Genomic DNA, 19,788 nt, shown 5'->3' with positions numbered 1-19,788 from the left:
GGGTGGCAACCTTGCCTATGGCAGAGATGTTGGAACTAGATGATTTTTAAGGTCCCTTTCAATTTAAGCCATTCTGTGATTCTGTTAAATCTAGGAAATAAGGCAGGAAGAGGTCATTTATCCAGTACATAGCAGTTTTCTATTTAACCAGGTAAAGCCTGGATTTCTGCTTCATTCTCTCTCTGTTCTTACACTGGAATTCAGTGTTCTCATTTTTGCTTTTTGCTGGTGTCACAAGCCCACAGAGATTAGTTGCTGTCTTGACTGTTGTTCCCAAGTTGGAGGGCAGAACTGTAAGTCATTGTCTGGCTTTCAACGATGCTGGTACGCTTCAATTCATTAACTTTCTCAGTGCCAAAAGATGTAGTATTTGTCTGTTGTGTTTTCAGGACAGAAGATACTGCCTACCTGAAAGGTTGCATGTGGGGTTTTCCATTAGCTCACACACTGGCCTCTGGGAGGTGGAATGAGCCATGAGGATTGATGGTATAACTCTGAATTTGCAAAAACTACATTAAAGTAAGTGCTGTTGTACTTTTATTTGGCACTTTTTATGGCATTCAGAGACATCACTGGGCATGAATAACCTCATGTATTTTCTGCTAAGGCAAAAGTTACTGCACGCACTGTATTTTCCAACAGGAATAATAAAGACAGAACTCAAACTGGCTGCATACTTGGAGATGCACAACACAGAAAAGGGAGCGTCAGATTGACCCATGTACCCGGTTGTCTTCATTCTGATACGCCTGCACACACATTTAACGCCGTAGTTTCAAGTGGCCAAATGAAATGCAGTGAAGTCTTTGTATGATGCTGCTTCTTTCCATCATGTTACATCATCATGACTATGGCAGTCTTTGAAGATGCAATACCCAAGCTCACTGCCCTCCTTGCCCAGGAGTGGTTTTGGTTTCATCACGCAGTCGCATGCATTCTTGTGCACTCATAGATATGTCATTGTGTGTTCAAGTGGTAAGAGTCCACCCTACAGGATGGAGAAGAGGCTTTCTGATAAGACTGGAGTTCTGTATGCCTTGTGCTTGATCTGGAGGTTGTTGGCTATGCTCATTCTCACCTTTTGCTGCTCTTTAGTCACTGCAGAAGATTATCCAGACACAGGAGTGCAGCTCAGCAATCTTCCTGCAACAGCATATTCACAAAGACTTGGCACAGCTGACAAAAAATTTGGGAAAGAGTGTGGATGAGACTATCAACATCCTTCATCTTGTCCTAGGCAGCCTCCTCAAGGATCCCCATCAGCACCCAGGACAGTGTAAGGCAACTATAGCCATATCACACATGCAAGCATTTTAAGGGCAGCAGTTATTTAGCTTCTTTGACTCTTTCCAATGGGCAGTAGCTGAACTGGTGAGGAAGATGCATCAGTCTGGGGTTTGTTTCTTACAGAAGGAGTGAAGAATTCTTGGCTGTTTACTTGCTATTTGGAAAAGGAATTGCTGAATAAATATCCTCATGAAGTATTGACAGAGCTTTCAGTTTGCAGAGGTGCTACTCAAAGCATAGTGCTGCGTGTAATCTATATGCTACCCTTTAAATGCTACCAAGAAGATATTTGTTAAAAGGGAATTGGCAGAGTATGGCTTACAGTAGAATTTGGAGGTCAAGTTGACATGAGTCATTGCCGTAGAGTGTTTTATACGTAACAGCCACTTTTTTGGTGTGTGACACATACGTCCTTACTCAGGTTCTGTTCTTTGGTCTGTCATTGCTCATGATCTGACCTTGGACAAGTTGTTTAACCTTTCTGGGATTATGACTTATAAATGTCTGCATCAGTCACATAAAAGCCTGAGATTACTGTGTGCTGCTTTGGATGGCGCTCTCTGGCTTGGCTGAGATACTCATTTTACTTCTAAGACCTCTATAATTCCTCTTGGCTCATCACGCAGACTTACAAGGATGTCCTATCTAGAAGCTAAGAGAATCAAAGCTGTTTTGTAACTGAGATACTGTGAACGTAACTCTTAAATATTTCTCTTGCAGGGCCAGTTCTCTTTGATGGGACGCTTTCAACAAAGGAGATAAGAAGCAAATGGGAAGAAATTGTTGCAAGCACAGTTATTATTCCTGATTTGAAGGTGATAAATTTGTTGTTTAAAAAAAAAAAAAGAAAAAGAAAAAGAAAAGAATGCAGTAGCTGAGCAATTCAAAAAGCCACTTCTTTGGAAATCTGACCTGCTGTGATACCTGTGCTGCCCTTTCCACTCAGCTATTCCTGAATCCGAGCTGTTTATGGTACGGCTGTAGGTAAGCATAAATTTACTCTCACCTGGTCACTTCCATCTCTAGGCTCAATGATTCTGTGATTCGTTTATGGGAGACATGGAAGCTGTGTGTGAGGGTCAGCCAGCTTTATTCTCTGTGTGGAAATGAGAATCTGAGAGTTGAGTTGTGCTGTGATAACTTCGTACAGATGGGAAAGTAGAAATATCTGAGTTCAAAGTTTTGTCCCAGTGAGCAGAGGAGTGCCCCAAATCATCTGCCTTTTTTTCTCCATAATTGTTACCTAATTAATGGAGGATCAGAGAGCTGGGTGAGCTGGAGAACAAGGAGCAACTTTATGGCATAAACAGCTGTCTCACAGTACGTTGTTTTGACACACCTTTCTCTAAGAGTTCTTCTTCTGCTTTGATGTATTTCCGTGTCAGTTGGTCATTCCATTAGGATCCTTTCATACAGATTACAGAGCTGATCTCAGCCCAGAGATCACCAAGCTCCTTGGCACTTCCTTGCCCACTCAAGACTGGAAACCTTCTTGCAGGAGCTCTGTGAAGTGACCATCCTGAAGCTGAGGCACTTCAGATCTGTGGATGAATTCAGACCCACATGGAGGCAATGGATTTATGCAGCCCCAACAACCCACATGTAGAGATGATGACTTCCCTTCCTCTGCCTCTGCGAAAATGCCTGTGATGGAAACAGTTCTATTAGCACATGACTGCTCTGCTGACCACACAAGCATCACTGTTAAGAGTATGCAGCTAGTTGGAAGACACCCTGCATGCTTCTGGCATATATAACTCTTCTGCATCTTACGCAGGCTGTTTTGGGAACACTGCTGAAATAGTTGCTACTCTTGAGTGCTAAACACAAGCAGCCACTCTAATGACCGTGCTAAGCTTTCTACACACACCGCTTGTCCCTAACAACTTGATTCTGGGTTCCTTAGCCCATGTAATCCTCCGTGGCATTTGTAGGTTGCTGTACACCAGGTACTAATCTTACTCTTACTCTTTGATTTCCAGCCTGAAGGAATTTTTCATTCCCTTCCTTGATGCAAAAAGACCCCGAGTTGGCTACAGAGCTGCAGGTTGCATGCCCAGGTGAGGCTCTCCTTTCTCATGCTGTTGCTACCTGGAAAGCGGCTGCTGTCTTCAGGAGAGCACAGAGAGAGCTAGGACTGCTGGCAGCACAGTCTGCCCATGACCACCACTGTGACCTTCCTCCGGGTGCACAGACACTGGTCGTGCCTCAAACATGCAGTTCCAGTGAGATCCTGGATGGACAGGGACCGGTGATTTCTTCCAGATTCTCATTACAACTGATGATTGTGCGTGGACCTCTGAGTGTGGTTTTACCTTAATCTAACTGAGGGTCAGTGGAAATCACAGTCCATGTGATTGCTGCACCACTACAGACATTAGCAGCAATGGATCATCAGCAGCAGTTTAAGACCACCCAGCTCTAATGAAATTACCCACATTTTGCCTACTGAATTTGGGTTGCAGATACTATGCAACTCGAGCACAAATTAATTTAATTATACTCATGTTGCATACACATTTTACTTCCACCACTGTACAATCCATTGCTGGAATGCAAACACATGAATACTGATATACTGCAAAGTTGCACAACTTTGGGTGCCGGGTGGTCTCCCACAAAGCCAACACACCCCAGGATTTTTTGTGAAGCTTTTTTATACATATTTTTATCACATGCCTACTGCTCTTATACAGCCCCCTGCCTACAATGGGTGAGTTAAAGACAGGGCTCATCTCCCTACCTGCAGGCTATGTGAGCCATGCTAACCAACTACACGTTTTTTTTCAAGATGCTCCTATCTTCAAGTACAAGTTTAGTCATTGTGTTGTGATTAAGAGTTCCTCTACTTAATTAATTAAGCAGTTTCAAGGATGCTCATCCTGACCTAGATAAAAGTACATATTTACTGTATCTAAGGATGCATATACAAAGACGTGTACAGACTTCAGCTCATACTTGACTGACAGCATTATGATTCTATGATTACACTGACATAACCACACTTCTGTCCTTTGACTTAACGGCCAAAGTTGGATAAAGTGGAGCCTGTGATGTATGAGATGAGCTTTCAATTTTTGTCAGTATAAATATGATAGAGCCTGAAATGTCATCTAAGCAAAAGCAGCATGAAGAGAGAACTGCGATCCAAGGGGAAGGATGCTGGAAGGGGTGGTGATGGGGTAACTTAGTGCAGGGCAATCTGAGGGGAAACTTGTGGATGCTGTTTAAACATCTGAAAGGCTGAGGTACACGCATGTGTGGCCATGGATTCTCCTCTATGCCCTCTCCATGATGAGCAGGACAAATGGTTGGGGTTCCAGCTGTAGCAAAGGAGACTTGGGTCAGTGTGAAGTGATAGTAAGGACAGAGAAGAATGGCAGCAATTTCTCCATTGCCATCAATAGTAAGTCTAGCTTGGCCAGGAATGCCAGGAGTAAAGCTGTCCTGCTAAGAGGTAGGGAAAGTTGTACTACACAGCACAAGAGGTGCCGTGCTCAATGCTGCCAACCATCCAGCAGCACAGTGGGACTTACAGCCATCTGATAACACAGTACCTACAGCCAGTGATGAGTGACAAAACCCAAAGGTTCCCATTTCTCAACACCACCTGGTAAACTTCTGGATGTGAAGATTTGTGTGCTCCTGCCTCAAGATGAAGAACTGACGGACATGGATGGAAAGAGAACACAGTGAGTCCCTAAATGTCTCAGGCTGTAACAGCTTTAGAGATGGGGCTGTCTGCAGGAACACATCTTGCTGTTCAGTGGGAATACCAGGACTTGCTTTTGGTGCAATGTGGAGCAGAGGCACCCTGCTGACCTCTTGCAGATGCTCCAGTGCCATCTCCTGCAGAGGATGGGGTGCTGCTATCTGCAAAGCTGGGGCTGACCTGCCTGTCTCATGTCTAGGTTTTGCTCTCAGTGGAAGGCAACGTGGCCCAAACACACCCTGCCAGGTTTCTCTTCCAAACTTCATTCTAAGACTGTTTGGCATTGCCACCCTGGATGGTTCCTTGCCCTGTTCCCTGGAGATGTGCAGGATGATGTGAGCAGGGAACGAGCTGTGTGCTGGTAGTGATCCCAATGGGTGTGACATTCCCAGGCTGAGCTCTCCCTGCACCTCCCTTTGGTTCCCAAGAACCCCTCCCGTGGGTCCACCTCTGCTCCTGTCAGCACTGTTCCTAACAAGGAAGGTAACACTCCCTAAGAACAACGTAAGGTTTTCATATCAGTATGTGGTTTGCACATAGCAAAAGGTGGAGAAATAGCAGAGGATGGGAAGGAAATCAAGAAGGTTCCAACCAGACCCATGCTTAAGAACAGATATAGTCCTCGCCTTTCTCCTCACATAAGAATATGAATGCTTTCTCTGGAGCTTTCCCATTCCTTTTCTCTTTTCCTAACACTCCTAGAGACCTGTGTCCCTTGCCAGCCACCCTTGCTATGAAGCTCCTCAGACTGCAGCTGGATGCTCTTCCAGACCCTGGGGAACCCATGTCAGAGAAAGGGATATGGCCTTTATCTGATGACACTGAGAGCTGCTCACCTAGCAGGGCTAAGTGAAGGTACAGCTTTTAGCTCTCATCAGAAACCCAGTTTTACCAACAGTGACTTTTATGGAACCTTGTAGCAGTATCTGTATGTTTGTGCATTCATGGTCCTGTATTTCTGAAGGCCAAACAAGACTCTGAATTTATGTATATTGTGATCCGTGTGTTAGGATCTGGAAGTTAGGAGGCTGTCCTGCATGTTTCTGCTCTGACCATGAGAATCTCACAGATCTCTGCAGCTTTCAGCCCTCCCCTCTGCCTCCAGCCTCCTGTATGCTGCCTCCTCCACCAGCCCCCCCTGTGCCCCCACCCACATCCCAGCTGTGAGGGTGGCACTGTCCCCAAGGAGTACCAAGGAGGAACCAGCAGCCAGTGCTGCCAATGGGCACTGCTAAAATGCACTGCCAATGGGTGCTGCCAATGCCAAAAGGTGTTGCCAATGGACTCTGCCAACAGACACTGCCAATGGGTGCTGCTAAGAGACACTGCCAATGGGTGCCATCAACTTGCACCACCAAAAGGTGCTGCCAATGGGTGCTGCTAATGGCTGCTGCCAGTGCCAACAGGCACTGCAGATGGATGCTGCCAATGGGCACTGCCAACATGCACTGCCAGTGGGCTCTGCCTACAGGAACTGCCAACACAACAGGCACTGTTAACAGGTGCTGCCAATGAGTGCTGCCAACATCCACAGAAGCTGTCAATGGGCTCTACCAACACGTGCTGCCAAGGGGAACTGGCTATGGGTGCTGCCAATGGGCACTGCCAGCAGGCACTGCAGATGGGTGCTGCCAACACTAAAAGGCACTGACAATGGGTGCTACCTAATGGGCACTGCCAATGGGTGCTACCTAATGGGCACTGCCAATGGGCATTGCCAACAGGTGCTGCCAATGGGCACTACCTATGGGTGCTGCCAACACCAACAGGTGCTTCCAACAGGTGCTGCCAGTGGTTACTGCCAGTGCCAACAGACACTGCCAATGGGCACTGCCAATGGGTGCTGCCAACGGGCATTGCCAATGGGTGCTGCCAGTGGGTGCTGCCAACGGGCATTGTCAATGGGCACTGCCAATGGGCACTGCCAATGGGTGCTGCCAATGGGCACTGCCAATGGGTGCTGCCAATGGGTGCTGCCAACGGCACTGCCAACATCTGCCCCGCGCCCAGGTGGGAGGAAGGCACAGAACCACTTAACCCAAAATAATTTTATTGTTGCTGTTGCTTCCGATACAAAAAAGGAATCCCACAAAGAGCCATCTCTCTCTGCGGGACAAGGGCACAGGGTTCAGTTTCAATGCTTCCCAAAAACATCCAGCAAGAAATGGCAATACAAAAAACACCACACTAGAGAGGAATTAAGGAAATCTTGAGCTTCTTCATGTGATAGCTTTGGCTCAACACACACACACAAACCCATCTCTGCTCATTTATTATTATTAATAGTTTGTTGTTGTTTTTTTTTTTTTGGTTTTTTAGTTTTTGTTTTTAAAAAGCACCTGTTGGGAAAACAAAACCAAACCAAAATAATAATAATAATAATAATAAAAAACCAAACATCAGGCCACCCATCCTGTCACAAGCTCTGGAACTCTTGCAAAACCAGAGTCTGGAGCTGCATTATACAAAAAGAGTTTTCAAGTTTGACGTTAGCCCAAATACAGTATATGTACACTTCCCCACTCCATGCAGTGGAAGTGTACCAGGAGAAAACAACCACCCCACCCCCAAATACCAAAAACAACTTACAGAATATGCACTCCTCACACCACCGAGCAATCAGACTGTGGTGGTTACACATAAATATGGAAGGGTGGATGGATACAGTGCACTAACGCTGACAGTTCCATACCAGCACCAGCTTCTGAAAGCACCTTTGGTTTGTTGTCAGGTAGTTCTGTGTGTCACCAGAGTGAGTTAGCACCTTTCTTGCCTTTGACGATGCACAATGTTGATGCAGAAGTGAGAATGGGTTCCTACAGAATGAGGCCACGGCACTGTGGAGTGCTGTGTGAAGGGCCACCCCAAGGTGGGGGAGAATCCCACCCGGACAGAGCAGCCCAAATGGCCAAGGGAAACAGTGGGGAGAGCTCCTTTCACTTCATTTATACCTTCCAGACTCTTTGGAGTGCATTTCATTTGTCTGCACTAACCGGGATGCCTTTCAGCTGTCACCAAGGTGCAGGCAGTAATGAGGGCAGTGCCTTGCAGCTTCCATTTCCACTCCTCACTGTGGGCAATCAGCCCCCCGGTTCACACCGATGGGCGGCTCAGGGTCAGGGACCGACCATGAGGGCTGGGCTGTCCCTGCCCCATGCTGAAGAGCCCACCTCCCCCCATCTGCTCCTGCTGGGAAGAGGGTTTTTACGAGATTTCAAACCACTCATCAGTGGTGGCCAGCAAGTCTGCCCCTGCAGTGTGCCATACATGTGCACTAGTACTCCATCCCCAGTGGCAAGGGAAGAATGGATGCTCTGAACCAGGCTGGTGACATGTTTCCTTCCAGTTTAGTTTTTTCATTTGCATTAACCAGTGCAATTATTTGCTTTTCCCCACAGCTCCTATTCACTTCTGTAAGGACACATTAACCCCTGGCTTGCTGGAGCTCTGTAGAACCCCTTTCAGCACCAATCTTTGGAGGGAATGCACTGCTGAGCACACTACAGTGTGAAAACCCTATGTTCCCTGCAGGAGGTCTGGTCCTTTGGGCTGGCTGCTTCATGACACGAGTTTTGCAGCCTGAGCTGCCCCTTCACTCACTAGTGAGCTTTTCCGTTTGACCGAGCAGCCCAAAAGGACCACAGGACATGGAGAGGACAGAGAGACAGAGGAGCCAGCGTAGGTAGGGCTCTTGTGCAGCACCATTATGACAATGCAGAATCAAAGAAGGAAAAAAAAACTGTTGGGAAAGGCACTGACATCACACCCTTGAAGAATCTCCCAAAGCTGCCCCCAGATCCCCTCCCATTTACTGGGATGTGGGGCGGCGTATGGGCTGTGAGCATGAAGGACCAGAACCTTCCCACACTGCTGCCTCTGCCAGCTCAGATTAACAGCACCTTGTTTAAAGGAGACAGAAGTTGCTGAGCACAGGGAGGACACCCCTGCTAACACAGAGGGAACCTTTGGCAAAGCTTGCATGAGCTCTTTTGTGGTGTGGCTTGGTTTTGAGCCAAGCACCCCATGGAATGGAATACCCCTGCGTGGCCCAGGTGAGTACTGAGCCCACGGGGACATTTCCCATCAGTTGTGCAGTGCAGTGGGAGAGGTGGTGGCAGGGGGTGTGGAAAGAGAAGAGGCAGTTGTTTCCAGGTGTGGATGGCAAGGTTAAGGACTGTACTGTCGGTTGGGTGGGTGGGTCTCACGGCTGTTAGTAGAGCTGGAGCTGGAGCTTCATCCTCAGTGCTTGGCCCAGCTCCCCTGCTAAGTAGTTGAGGTCATTCTTGGCCTCTAGTTTCTGCAGTTCCCTCTTGCGGTACAGGGGCACGCTCATGATTTCCAGCAGGTAGGTGCCAGGCACTATTTTCTTGCGGCCAAGGTGCAGGAAGCTGAGCCCTTCTTTTTGGTGGATGCGGAAGAAGCCATCCTCATTCCCATGGGAGATGAGGTACCGCACACGGTTCTCCAGGGGCTCCACAGCTGGCAGAAGCTCCAGGATGTGCTCGTTGTGTGCCAGGTCAGAGAGGTTCAGCATCATGGACAGAGGAGCCTCCACATCCATGCTGGCCAAATTCACAGTGTGATCCTAGGGAAGGAGCCGGGCATGTTACTTACAGATGCCAAGAAAAGGTGATGGCCTGATATGAGAAGACTTGATTTAGGGGGCTCTGCCTCACGTGCCATTGTAAGGCAGCTCTGAGGAATGGGTGCCACTTCTATGGTCTTCCAAGTGTTTCTTGGTGCCCTGTTTCCATCCCTGAGATGGAACCAGCAAGTCCACAGCCCTCATCTTCAGGGAAAAGTACCAAGAAATTCTTGGGCATTTTGCTCAGGGCCTGAAGAGCTTTCCAGACCTACCTGTTCTGAGTGGGCCTGTGAACTTGGAGGAACCTTTTACAGAGGTCAAAACTGCCTCTTTCAAGGAAGAAACTGTAGGTAAACTGACAGTCCAGAGCCTGATAGCCTTCTATGGCACTGTGGGACGCTTGCATCCCTTGCAAGAAAACATGGCCAGACCACAGAAGCGTGTGTTACTTAAGCACAGAGTGGATCTGCCTGGATTGAGACAACCCCACAGGAACGGGCATGGTGTATGGGTTCCACTCCAGGCAGCCACCCCCAGGTGACTCAGCTCTTATCTTGCTCCACCCCATTTGGGATGTCACAAATTTCTTACCTTGTGCCTCTCAGTGCCATTGACACTGCGTCGTTGTCTACCTCTCTTGGGGTAGCCATTTATCTTGCACTCATAGCAGGTTTCAGGGGAGAGCAGATTGTCTTCATCCTCCTCTTGAGGGGCAGGAAGGTAGGACCCTTTCCCAAAGCCCAAGCCAGAAATACAGTGTCTGGTGGCAGAAAAGCAGAGAATTCCATCACAAATTCATGCTTCGAGAAGGAAAACAGCATTGCCCTCATGCATTCCCCATGTGGCACCCAGACACAAGGGGAAGATCACGCCTTGCATGGCTTATGCAGAATGCCTTATGGTCAGGACATGCCTGAGTGAGGTATCAGGCCACATTTTGTTTAATATGGCAGTAGGTTCAATCTGTTTGAATCTGTGCTGCATCTGCTACACTGCTAGCAACTACACTAACTAGTGAGCTGGAAGAGCATATGGGATATGGAAAAGGACCTGGGAAGAGGATATGGGCAGTAGCAAGGGGATTCTGCGAGGGGACAGCAACAGTCTGGCAATGGAGAAGCCAAGGGCTCATGGGAATGGGAGCTCACTGGCTCCCAAGGCTCCCTCAGATTGTTCTGGTGACTCTGGCAGGCAGCAGAGTTGTGGTGATAGAGGACGCCTGGGGACAGCATGCACAGAACAACCTGCAGCATCCCCTGGCAATGTACAGGTGTCTGTGTGGACACCACAAAATACACACTGTGCAGCTCATGCCCACCTTGGCTATTGTTCTCAGGGGCCTGAGCTACAAACTGTGGTGGAGCTGGGGCACCATCACCTGGTACCTGGTTACCTGCATACTCTGCGCAGAGCAGCAGGCACTTCTTAAAAGTGTCTTGGAGCACAGGAGAGGAGTGTGAGGTTGCTTTCTGGCAGTAGAGAGCACTCAAGCACTTTGCTTCACAAAGTCGAGGTGAAGCACAAGCTGAGTTGGGAACAGCACCTGATACACAGCTGCACTTCAGCATCCACAGTGCTGAGAGATGATCACTTACAGATGAGGTGAGGGTGGGGCAGCGAGTGGAACTGCACAGGGTCCTTGCCAGGAAGCATTTCCAGGCTCAGGGTTCACCTGAGTCTAAAAGCATCCATGACTACAGAAAGACATGGCTCCAGAAACAGCTTGGAGACAAGCTGGGGTGAGAACCAGCTTCCCGTCTTGCTGGTCATGCTGGGCCATGGTGGGCAAGTCTCAGTCTCTGAATGTCACTCCAGATGCATTTCAAATGTGCTTTATCCAGGTATACCTCAAATCTAAGAAATGCCTACAGCAGAGAGTTGGCTCTTACCCTTGTCCTGCTCGGAAGTAGCCTCCAGGACAGCCACAGAGGTAACCTCCATCCGTGTTGGAGCAGCCATAACTACAGGGGCTGCCGCCAGCTGAGCATTCATCCACATCCTGGCACCCCCCAAAGGCCTGGTCAAAGTCAAAGCCAGACGGACAGACGCACTTGAAACTTCCCAGAGTGTTGTAGCAGGAGGCAGAGCCACAGGCAGTTGGGCTGGAGCACTCATTTTCATCTGCACCAGAGACAGCAAACTGGTTAGAAACTTAGTGGGCAAAGGTTTCTGGGGCAGGGCAGGAAGCACAGTGCTGGCTCTGCAGATGTGAACCCAGAAATCTGTGTCAGCAATGGTCAGAGTGGCTGCAGAGGGACTCAGAGCCCAACTGCCATCTGTCCCTCAGCCCTCAGCCCCAGGATGCAAGGGTCCTTGTCCCACACTCACCCACACACTGATTCCACTGGTAGTGCTGCACATAGCCCTGTGGACAGCCACATCTGTAGCCTCCAAGCACGTTCTGGCAGCCATGCTGGCACCGGTGGTTTCCGTCACACTCATCCACATCTGCAATGTAACACAGGGGGTGCTGAGACAACTCCTCCCTGCCCCGTGGGCAGCACTGGGTGCACAGGGACCACATGTGTACGGAGCACATGCTTGGGAGCCAGTACCCATCCGGGTGCTCATGTAAGTGAATGGTTCTGCCTTATTATAGCTCTGTGGCTTGCACTTGAATAGCACCATCAGCCCCAAGGCCCACATATATCTCCTTGCAGCTGCTGCTTGGATGGTTTTTGCTCTAAGGCCTCTTGTGCTGCCTGGACCACTCTGTTCTGCCTCATTCTGCCTGTGTTCAATACAGGCTTCTCTGTGGCATAACACATGGTGGGGTTTGCCTGTCCTGAGCTCTCCCAGGGTGAGACACAGGCTCATTCCTTTCCCATTCTTGGCTGCTATGATTGCAGTACCAATATCTTCACCTGCTTGTCCAAGAGCAGGTCTGTCTCCAGGCAGATCGGGGCAATGTGATGCTGTCAGTCAACTAGGAGCTCTTCCTCATGGAACACGTTTCTGTCAAAGCCCCTGAGAGAAAGACCTACCTTCACAGTTAACACCAGAGCTGTCCAGGGAGAATCCCTTCTGACATTCACAGTTGTAGCTGCCTGGTGTGTTCAGACACTGCCCTTTGGCTCCACACAGAGAGGGCTGAGCCGTGCACTCATTATTGTCTGCAAAACATTAGCAGCTGTCTGTAAGTCCAACCCCCAAGGGGAGCACAGCTTTGAGAACAGCTCCCTGGCATCGGTAACAGAACAAAACATCAAATACTGACTGCAGAAAGGTCAGCAGCAGCAGCTCTCTACAGAGCTGCAGTATTCCACAGCCAGAGCTGCAGGGCTTGGAGAGACCGTGCAGGGCCTGAAGCTAACCCCCCCCCGGACACCCTCCATGTGCACAGCAGCCAATGCCTCTACTCACCGATGCAGGATGAGTGGTGCTGAGTGAAGCCTGGAGGGCATTTGCAGTTGAATCCTCCAATAACGTTCACACACAGGAACTGGCAGTTGTGCTGCTTGGTGGAACATTCGTCCAAGTCTAAAGCAACAAGAACAAGAACGTGCGTCTCAGTTTCTCTTACTGAGATAGCTTATCTCTGTGGTCTGAGTTGATGGCAGCCGTGCACACATGGTAAAACAGCTGTGCTGAAAAGACTGGGACCTGGCATGGACCAACCTCAGGAATGCCACACACACAAAGCTCCTGCATGAGAATCACAAGTCCAGGGCGCCTCTCCCTCTCTGATTACATACCAACACACCGGGAAGACACAGAGACTTTTCTCTGCCTCTCCAGTAAGCCACAAATCCCAGCCCTTCCAGGTTCTTAGACCACTTCTTTTGCAGCCAGAGATGAGGCAGGGTCTCTGCTGCTTCCTTCTCCTGGGATAATACCTTTGCAAATCTTCCCGTCTTCTTGCAGAACATATCCTCGTGGGCACGAGCACTGGTAGCTGCCCTCTGTGTTCTTGCAGATGAAGTTGCATGGTTTAGGGGACTGGTTACACTCATCCAGATCTGGAATTGAGAGGCAAAGCATTCATGAGCTGTACTGCTGGATGGGGCCCCATGTCACATTGGACCATTTAGGCTATCGAGGGACTCCTGAATGCAGATGATCCTGGGTTTCATGGCTCAACAAAACTAAGCAGTCATATGGCCACATGGGTTCTGACACTCCCTGCCCCAAACAAATCTATGTTTTCCATTAAGAGATCCTAAGGAAAAGAGTGGAATCACCTTCCTGCTCAGATATGGGATGTGGTGTGACTGGAAGATCTGACAACCTGCCCAGTTCACTCCTGGCTGAAGAGATGTGTGGAAGCTCCTCCCAGGTACCGGGAACAGCCCTGTATTTCTGGGGACTGTGTCACCTTAGCTGAGCAAAGAGCAGCAGCAATGGGCTCTGAAAATGCCCTTAACTTTGAGCCAGGCTGGAGGGCACATACCTGGAGAAATCATAAATGTTTAGAGAGAAATCCTGGCTTGGTGCTCAAGGTCACAGCTGCCCTCCTGGGCACAGAGCTTGGTTTCTGGGATCTAAGACCTCTTTTCCACTCTGTGTCCAGGACCCATCTGCCAGCATGGTCCTCAACACCATCTCAGTACTGGATGTGTGGCACCTCTTCATCTCCTTCCACACTTTCCCAAACGCTTGCAGCTGTGATTCCAGGGGTGGCTTTTATGGCAACACCTGCGTGGCACTTAGGCTGGCTATAGCCTGCTGCCCTGCACCAAAAGGTGTGGCTGCTCACAGACTGTCATCTTTGGATCATGTTCCCTATCTGCCTTTGTGACCCCTGCGGTCAGAGGGACAAGACAAGGACCTTGGGTTTTGAGGAGTTAAGCACCGTGCAGGAATGACTTTGATGTATTGCCATGTAAGAGGACAAAGTGTGCACAGCCCTGCCATGGTCACACAGGACCATATGGGCAGAGGTGGAAGCCAGGCTCTGGGGAAGGGGAGATAGAACCTTCTCTTTGCATGGTGAGAAGGGACAGAGGGAGGCCTACCGAGGCCAAGGGCTGTACAGATAAATGGGTTTCCTTCTCCCAACTTACCCACACAGGCTGTGCCTGTGATATCTGCTGTGTAGCCCAGCCTGCAGTGGCAGCGGAAGGAGCCAATGCTGTTGATGCACTGTCCGTTCTTGCAGAGGTTGGGCAGAACCTTGCACTCATCAATGTCTGCAGGAGAGAGGGAAGGAACTGTTAGTGCCAATGCTGCCTCTTTGCCCGTGCTTCTGTGACTGCATTCTGCCAGGGCAACCCAGGCTCTATCTGAGCGCCACAGGTTACGTGCAGGGAGCTGTAAGATAATGTTGCAGAGGCTTCTTGTCTGCTCCAGGCACTGTGCAGACCTGCTCCAGTCAGTTCCCAGTACAGTTCTGCTTGGACCCACATTTCTGCTTTCTCCCTTCTGCACTAAAGATGATTTGAGCCCCAGCTCACCTCTCCCATCAGTGGAGTACCCTGGGCCATGAGGACACATTTTCTTGTACTGGGCGGTTCCAAGAAGGGGGCAGAGCTCACATTGAGGTCCCCAACTGCGCCCACTGTTGCAGCAGCACTCAGATTTGGTGACCAGGTTGCGGTTGGTGGAAGACATCTGGCACATGGTTTGCAGTACTTCAGTGAAGCAGAAGCCCTGGCGGGTGTCTGGATAGAGAGGGTGGGAAGACAAGTTCAGGATGTGAGACTGTGCCAGCAGCAATGAACTGAGTAACCTGTCCAGACTGTGCAAGTTCTAGCACTGAGGCTAATGTGGTTTGGGTAATACAAAAGGCAGAGGTGATTCCACAAGAAGCATCTCCCTGAAGCTTGGGTGCTGGGTATCCAGCCTAGTCCCTGGCTCTAGCCTTCCCATTTCCACAGGCTTCGCCATCTCTTTTACTCAGAAACATTCCCTGGCACTGCTTGAATATACATCAGAGAAACTGTGTCCTGAGCCACGGATGACAGCTCCCACTTTCTGAGATGGATAAAGTCCCAGTTTTCCATGAGGATATGTAGCTCACATGGGACAGTTCTATCCAACAGGTGAATCCTTTTTGTTCCTGTCCTGAGCCCCAGTTCTGGCCCAATCCCTTGCCACTGAACCTGCCAGATCCTGGGGGTCTCCTTGGCACTTCCCAGGCTGCTTCTCTCCTCCCAGCTCTCCTGGCACAGCAGTACCTGAGTCAAGGCTCAGTGCCCTACAAGGCACTCGAGGTGCACCTTACTGCAATGGGCAAAACTGAACATGGTTAAGTATAGACGACAAACTGTCCACAAAGCAAATCTTAGCAGCAACCCTGTCTGCACTTTTCTTCTGTCCCCACAGCTCGCTGAACCTGTGGCTCAACATTTTCAAACCTTACTTTGGGCAAATTCCCTTCAGAAAACCCCGAAGCACCTGAAAAGCACCATGTGCCACTAACCAGAGGCTGATCAAGACCACGGTAATTACCAATACACTCTGTGCCAGAGGGACTGACTTCAAAACCCTCATTGCAGTCGCAGCGGTAACTTCCCACCGTGTTGATGCAGCGGCCGTTGGGGCAGATTCCAGGCTTGGTGCGGCACTCATTCTCATCTAGGAAAGAAGTGTGGTGACAAATTTCAGCTTTCCATGAGTTTCCATGCTACCACTCAGCTTGAAACAAACCCACGCAGTCCTTTGAGGTACACTCCCACATCCTCGGACAGCTGAGAAACACAACCACTTTCCCAGGACTTCCCATAAAGCAGAGTGCCTAACTTCCCTGCTTGCCATATTCTCCACCTGCAGGTGGCCGAGCTGCCAGAGTGGGAGTGGAGCTGGGCCTGCTCTGCATTCCTCCTGTCCCTACCACTGTGCAGGTGTGCATGCGCCAGCACTTCTGAAAGCAGCACAGCGCAAAGAGGCTTGACACAGACATGGAAAGACTCAAGAAAAACGACACAAGGTGTGATGCTGTGTCATCCTGGGCTGGATATGGGTCTACAGATGAGCAGAGACTGGCTGTGCGGGCATCTAATAGGACTGGAAGCTGTGACACACGGGAAGTCCCAGGAAGGACTTGTTTGACAGGACATAAGCAAAAGCTACAGATCTGCATGCAGGTCCCAGCCCGGCCCTTGGTACCTGTGCAGCCCTCTCCATCAGGTCTGCGCTGCATTCCTGGTGGGCAGATGCACATGAAGGTGCCAATGAGATTCTTGCACAGCATTCCTCGAGACTCGCAGTCGTGCAGACCCTCTGCACACTCATCCAGATCTGCAACCAAAAGTTTGGTGAGACCATCCTGCCAGCTTGCACCACTGTGGGAACAGCTAAGTGGTGTTCAAAGCTACACTGTTCTGCCAATCCCTGCTGCCTTGGCCAAAGCTGGCTGGCAAACAGCAGACACCAGGGTAGATGCAAGAGTGAGCACAAGCCCAAAGACAGCGTCCAGACATCCTGCCTTCTGTCTGGCACCAAAGACAGAAGAGAGGCAGAGACCTGGAGAGGGTGTGGGAGCCTCCCAAATGGCTGCAGAAGGAGGGTTTTACCTCTGCACATTCTTCTGTCATCTCGGAGGGCGTATCCAGATGGACACGTGCACTCATAGGAGCCAAAGGTGTTGATGCAGCGGAAGGCACAAAGCAAAGGATTCGATGCGCACTCATTAATATCTGGGAGGCAGAAGAGAGGAGAGAGCTTGACTCTGCACTCTGAGCAGGATCAGGAGACAGTAACATCAGTAGACTGCCCAGGTCAGACTTCCCTTCTGTGCATTCATCTCATGAGAATTTTCTGTGCTTCACCAAGGCTTCCTGTCACTGTCTGCAGTTGTAAAGGGACACACAGCAGGTGACTGAGCCCCTCTGATGGGGACAGGATCCTGGATCCTTGGTGAGGCAGCTACTGCCTTCAGGTTGGCCTCCAACACTCACCCTGAGCACCAACCTCAGAGGAAGCCGAAGGAGATGCTGACCTGACTGCTGCTCACTCAGCCAGGCAGTGAACCAACTGGGGGCATGCACATGGCCTGGATGTGGCTGCAGTTTTCCGGGACAACAATCCAATTTTTGTACAAGTGTCTATGGAGGTAGGGGGGTGAAGGACACTGTGGGAACCAAGAGAGCAGGAGAGTGGCAGGCAGGAAGGGATTTCCCTGGTTTCTCCCATCTGCAGCTCTGCAAGGCGGGGTGAAGGGGCAGCCCCACGGCAGCCTTACCTTCACATGTCATCATGGGCCCTGGCTCAAAGCCCTCATCACAGGCGCATTCGAAGCCTCCCACCACGTTGGTGCAGGTACCATTCCCACAGGGGTTGCCGATGGAGCATTCATCTGTATCTGGAGGAGGGCAGGACCAGGTCAGGTAGATGATTTATATAGGAAAGATGTAGCCTGGTGAATTCTTGCAGCCAAGCATTCACACAGTCTCAGCAAAATCAGTAGCCAGGGTTAAAGAAAGAAGGGGCAGGGTAGAAGTGCATTCAAAAACCTTTCTTTCCACACACACACACACCCACACACACACACACACACTCGCTTTCTCATAGCTGTTGACATAAGGAGGACAAACACTCAGGCCCTTACCCACACAGTTGACTCCTGTGTAGTCCAGGTTGTACCCAAAGGGGCACTCGCAGCGGAAGGAGCCATCAGTATTAATGCAGGCCCCGTTGATGCAGACACCCAGGTTCTCTGAGCATTCATTCACATCTAGAGGGGTAACCAAAGCAAGGTGAAATCACATGGGAGTATGTGGCCAGAAACACCCCTGTCCTCTCCGAGCTGGCCATGAAATCCCAGACTCCTGCCAGAGCTGGGGACTGCATGGGTGAGCAGATACCATGAGCTCAGGAGGGATTGCACATCACCCCCTTACTGCCACTGCCATTCAACTCTTCTCTCCTGATAGCCAAGGTATGGTTGTTTCTAGACTGACACCCCTTGCCCCCTATGGGACACATTTCTTGTCCCTGGACCACACCATACCTTCTCGGGTGTCACCTGGACCTGGGATGGCTCCGTGGCCATATGGACACAGCTCCTGGAAGGCAACTGGAAGAAAGCAGAAAAGTGAGCTGGGCTTAGACATGAACCCATTCCCAGAGGCCAAAATGTGCTTTTGCTGCTTCTAGAACATGACTGAGGGCTTGACAGCCCACTGCACAAATGAGTCCACAAAATTCCAGCCCATTGGGAAACACCTACGCCTGCCTTGGACCTGGAGGCACTGAGATGCTTTTCTTTTATCTAGAGCCACACCGAGAATTTAGAGCACATCCAAAACAGAACTAAGCAATCCATTTCCCAAGAACCCGACTGTGGTTGCTGAAGACCTAGAGAAAACTGCAGCCTGGTAGGAGCTGGTAAAACTGCAGGTAAGAGCAATGAGTTTGCAGGGCAGTTCTCCCCCCATGGAGGAGCCTCTTTTGCTGGACAGCTCGCACAGCTGCATGTCTGGACCAACCTGCACACCTTCCCTGCGCTGCTCATGTTGGAGGCCATCTCTCCTAGGGCCCAGCCCACCTACCATTTCCTTCTTGTGGGCACAGCTCACATGGGTCTCCCCAGCCTTCTCCTGGCATCTTGCTGCAGCAGCACCGAGCCTTGGTGGTGTTGAAGGCCTTGGGGACAGAGCACTTCCCATTGTCAAAGCGAGTGAAGCAGAAGCTCTGGCGAGTATCTGTAGGAGGACAGGGAAATGCACAGAGCATTGCAGTCATACAGTGGTGATGCTGTTCTCCTCTCCCCACTATAGCCCTTCAGCATCAGGAAGGGTCTTCTTCAGGATGCTGATGTTCTAGGTGGCTCTGCGGGCAGGCAGTGCTGCTGTGGAAGAAATAGGCAGCCCACCCACCCCTGAATTTTGTCTCAGAGACACTAAGCTGTCCTGCAGCAAACCAGGACATCTTAATATCCAACCCCCACTCCTATCAATCTTGAGAACACCTCAAAGGGGTCACAGCAGGCAGCTGTGTCAGCTCCTGCCTCCATCCACGGTGTTTGTGTTTGCCATGTCCTATACTTCATCCTGTGGGCAGAGCTGCACTCACCAAAGCACCGCCGGCCATTATCAGACAGCACAAAGCCAGGGGGACAGACACACTGGAAGCTGCCAGGAGTATTGGTGCATGTCCCGAAGAGGCAGATGTTGGGCTCCTCTTCACATTCATTGATATCTGGAAGCATTGCAGATGTATTACTTACAGAGCAGCCAAAGGTCACTCCTTTTTTCATGGCATTAAAACCAGGTGAAGTTGTGATCTCTGGGGAACTCTGCTGCCCACAGGTCACCGCCATTCT

At 50.1% G+C, this 19,788-nt stretch overlaps 1 protein-coding gene and 1 long non-coding RNA gene across 3 annotated transcripts in view; one reads left to right on the top strand and one right to left on the bottom strand.

The window, feature by feature from the left end:
* Window positions 1–530: 530 nt before the first annotated feature.
* On the top strand, window positions 531–4,077 carry LOC101749435. 2 transcript variants are annotated; one of them, XR_005842107.1, is made up of 4 exons: window positions 531–1,276; window positions 2,008–2,271; window positions 2,786–2,889; window positions 3,270–4,077. It is a non-coding gene; the product is annotated as an uncharacterized LOC101749435 (long non-coding RNA). The 2 variants fall into 2 exon arrangements; XR_005842106.1 differs by having other exon boundaries at window positions 2,786–4,077.
* Window positions 4,078–7,032: 2,955 nt separating this feature from the next.
* Window positions 7,033–19,788, bottom strand: part of FBN3 (fibrillin 3) — a 123,859-nt gene continuing 111,103 nt past the window's right edge. Inside the window, exons 49-65 of the mRNA XM_418173.8 lie at window positions 19,539–19,664; window positions 19,016–19,168; window positions 18,475–18,540; window positions 18,073–18,198; window positions 17,707–17,826; window positions 17,039–17,161; window positions 16,632–16,763; window positions 15,975–16,100; window positions 14,978–15,184; window positions 14,588–14,713; window positions 13,421–13,543; window positions 12,948–13,064; window positions 12,569–12,697; window positions 11,913–12,032; window positions 11,474–11,705; window positions 10,176–10,344; window positions 7,033–9,584 (exon numbers count right to left, since the gene is read on the bottom strand). Of these exons, the coding sequence (XP_418173.7) occupies window positions 9,210–9,584; window positions 10,176–10,344; window positions 11,474–11,705; window positions 11,913–12,032; window positions 12,569–12,697; window positions 12,948–13,064; window positions 13,421–13,543; window positions 14,588–14,713; window positions 14,978–15,184; window positions 15,975–16,100; window positions 16,632–16,763; window positions 17,039–17,161; window positions 17,707–17,826; window positions 18,073–18,198; window positions 18,475–18,540; window positions 19,016–19,168; window positions 19,539–19,664 (2,570 nt within the window). The 3' untranslated portion in view covers window positions 7,033–9,209. The remainder of the gene's footprint in view (window positions 9,585–10,175; window positions 10,345–11,473; window positions 11,706–11,912; window positions 12,033–12,568; window positions 12,698–12,947; window positions 13,065–13,420; window positions 13,544–14,587; window positions 14,714–14,977; window positions 15,185–15,974; window positions 16,101–16,631; window positions 16,764–17,038; window positions 17,162–17,706; window positions 17,827–18,072; window positions 18,199–18,474; window positions 18,541–19,015; window positions 19,169–19,538; window positions 19,665–19,788) is intronic.

The sequence above is a fragment of the Gallus gallus genome, chromosome 28 (assembly GCF_016699485.2).
Source record: "Gallus gallus isolate bGalGal1 chromosome 28, bGalGal1.mat.broiler.GRCg7b, whole genome shotgun sequence".
NCBI classification, from domain to species: Eukaryota; Metazoa; Chordata; class Aves; order Galliformes; family Phasianidae; genus Gallus; species Gallus gallus.
Note: the sequence above shows the minus strand (reverse complement) of the source record. Positions and strands in the feature narration are given on the sequence as shown.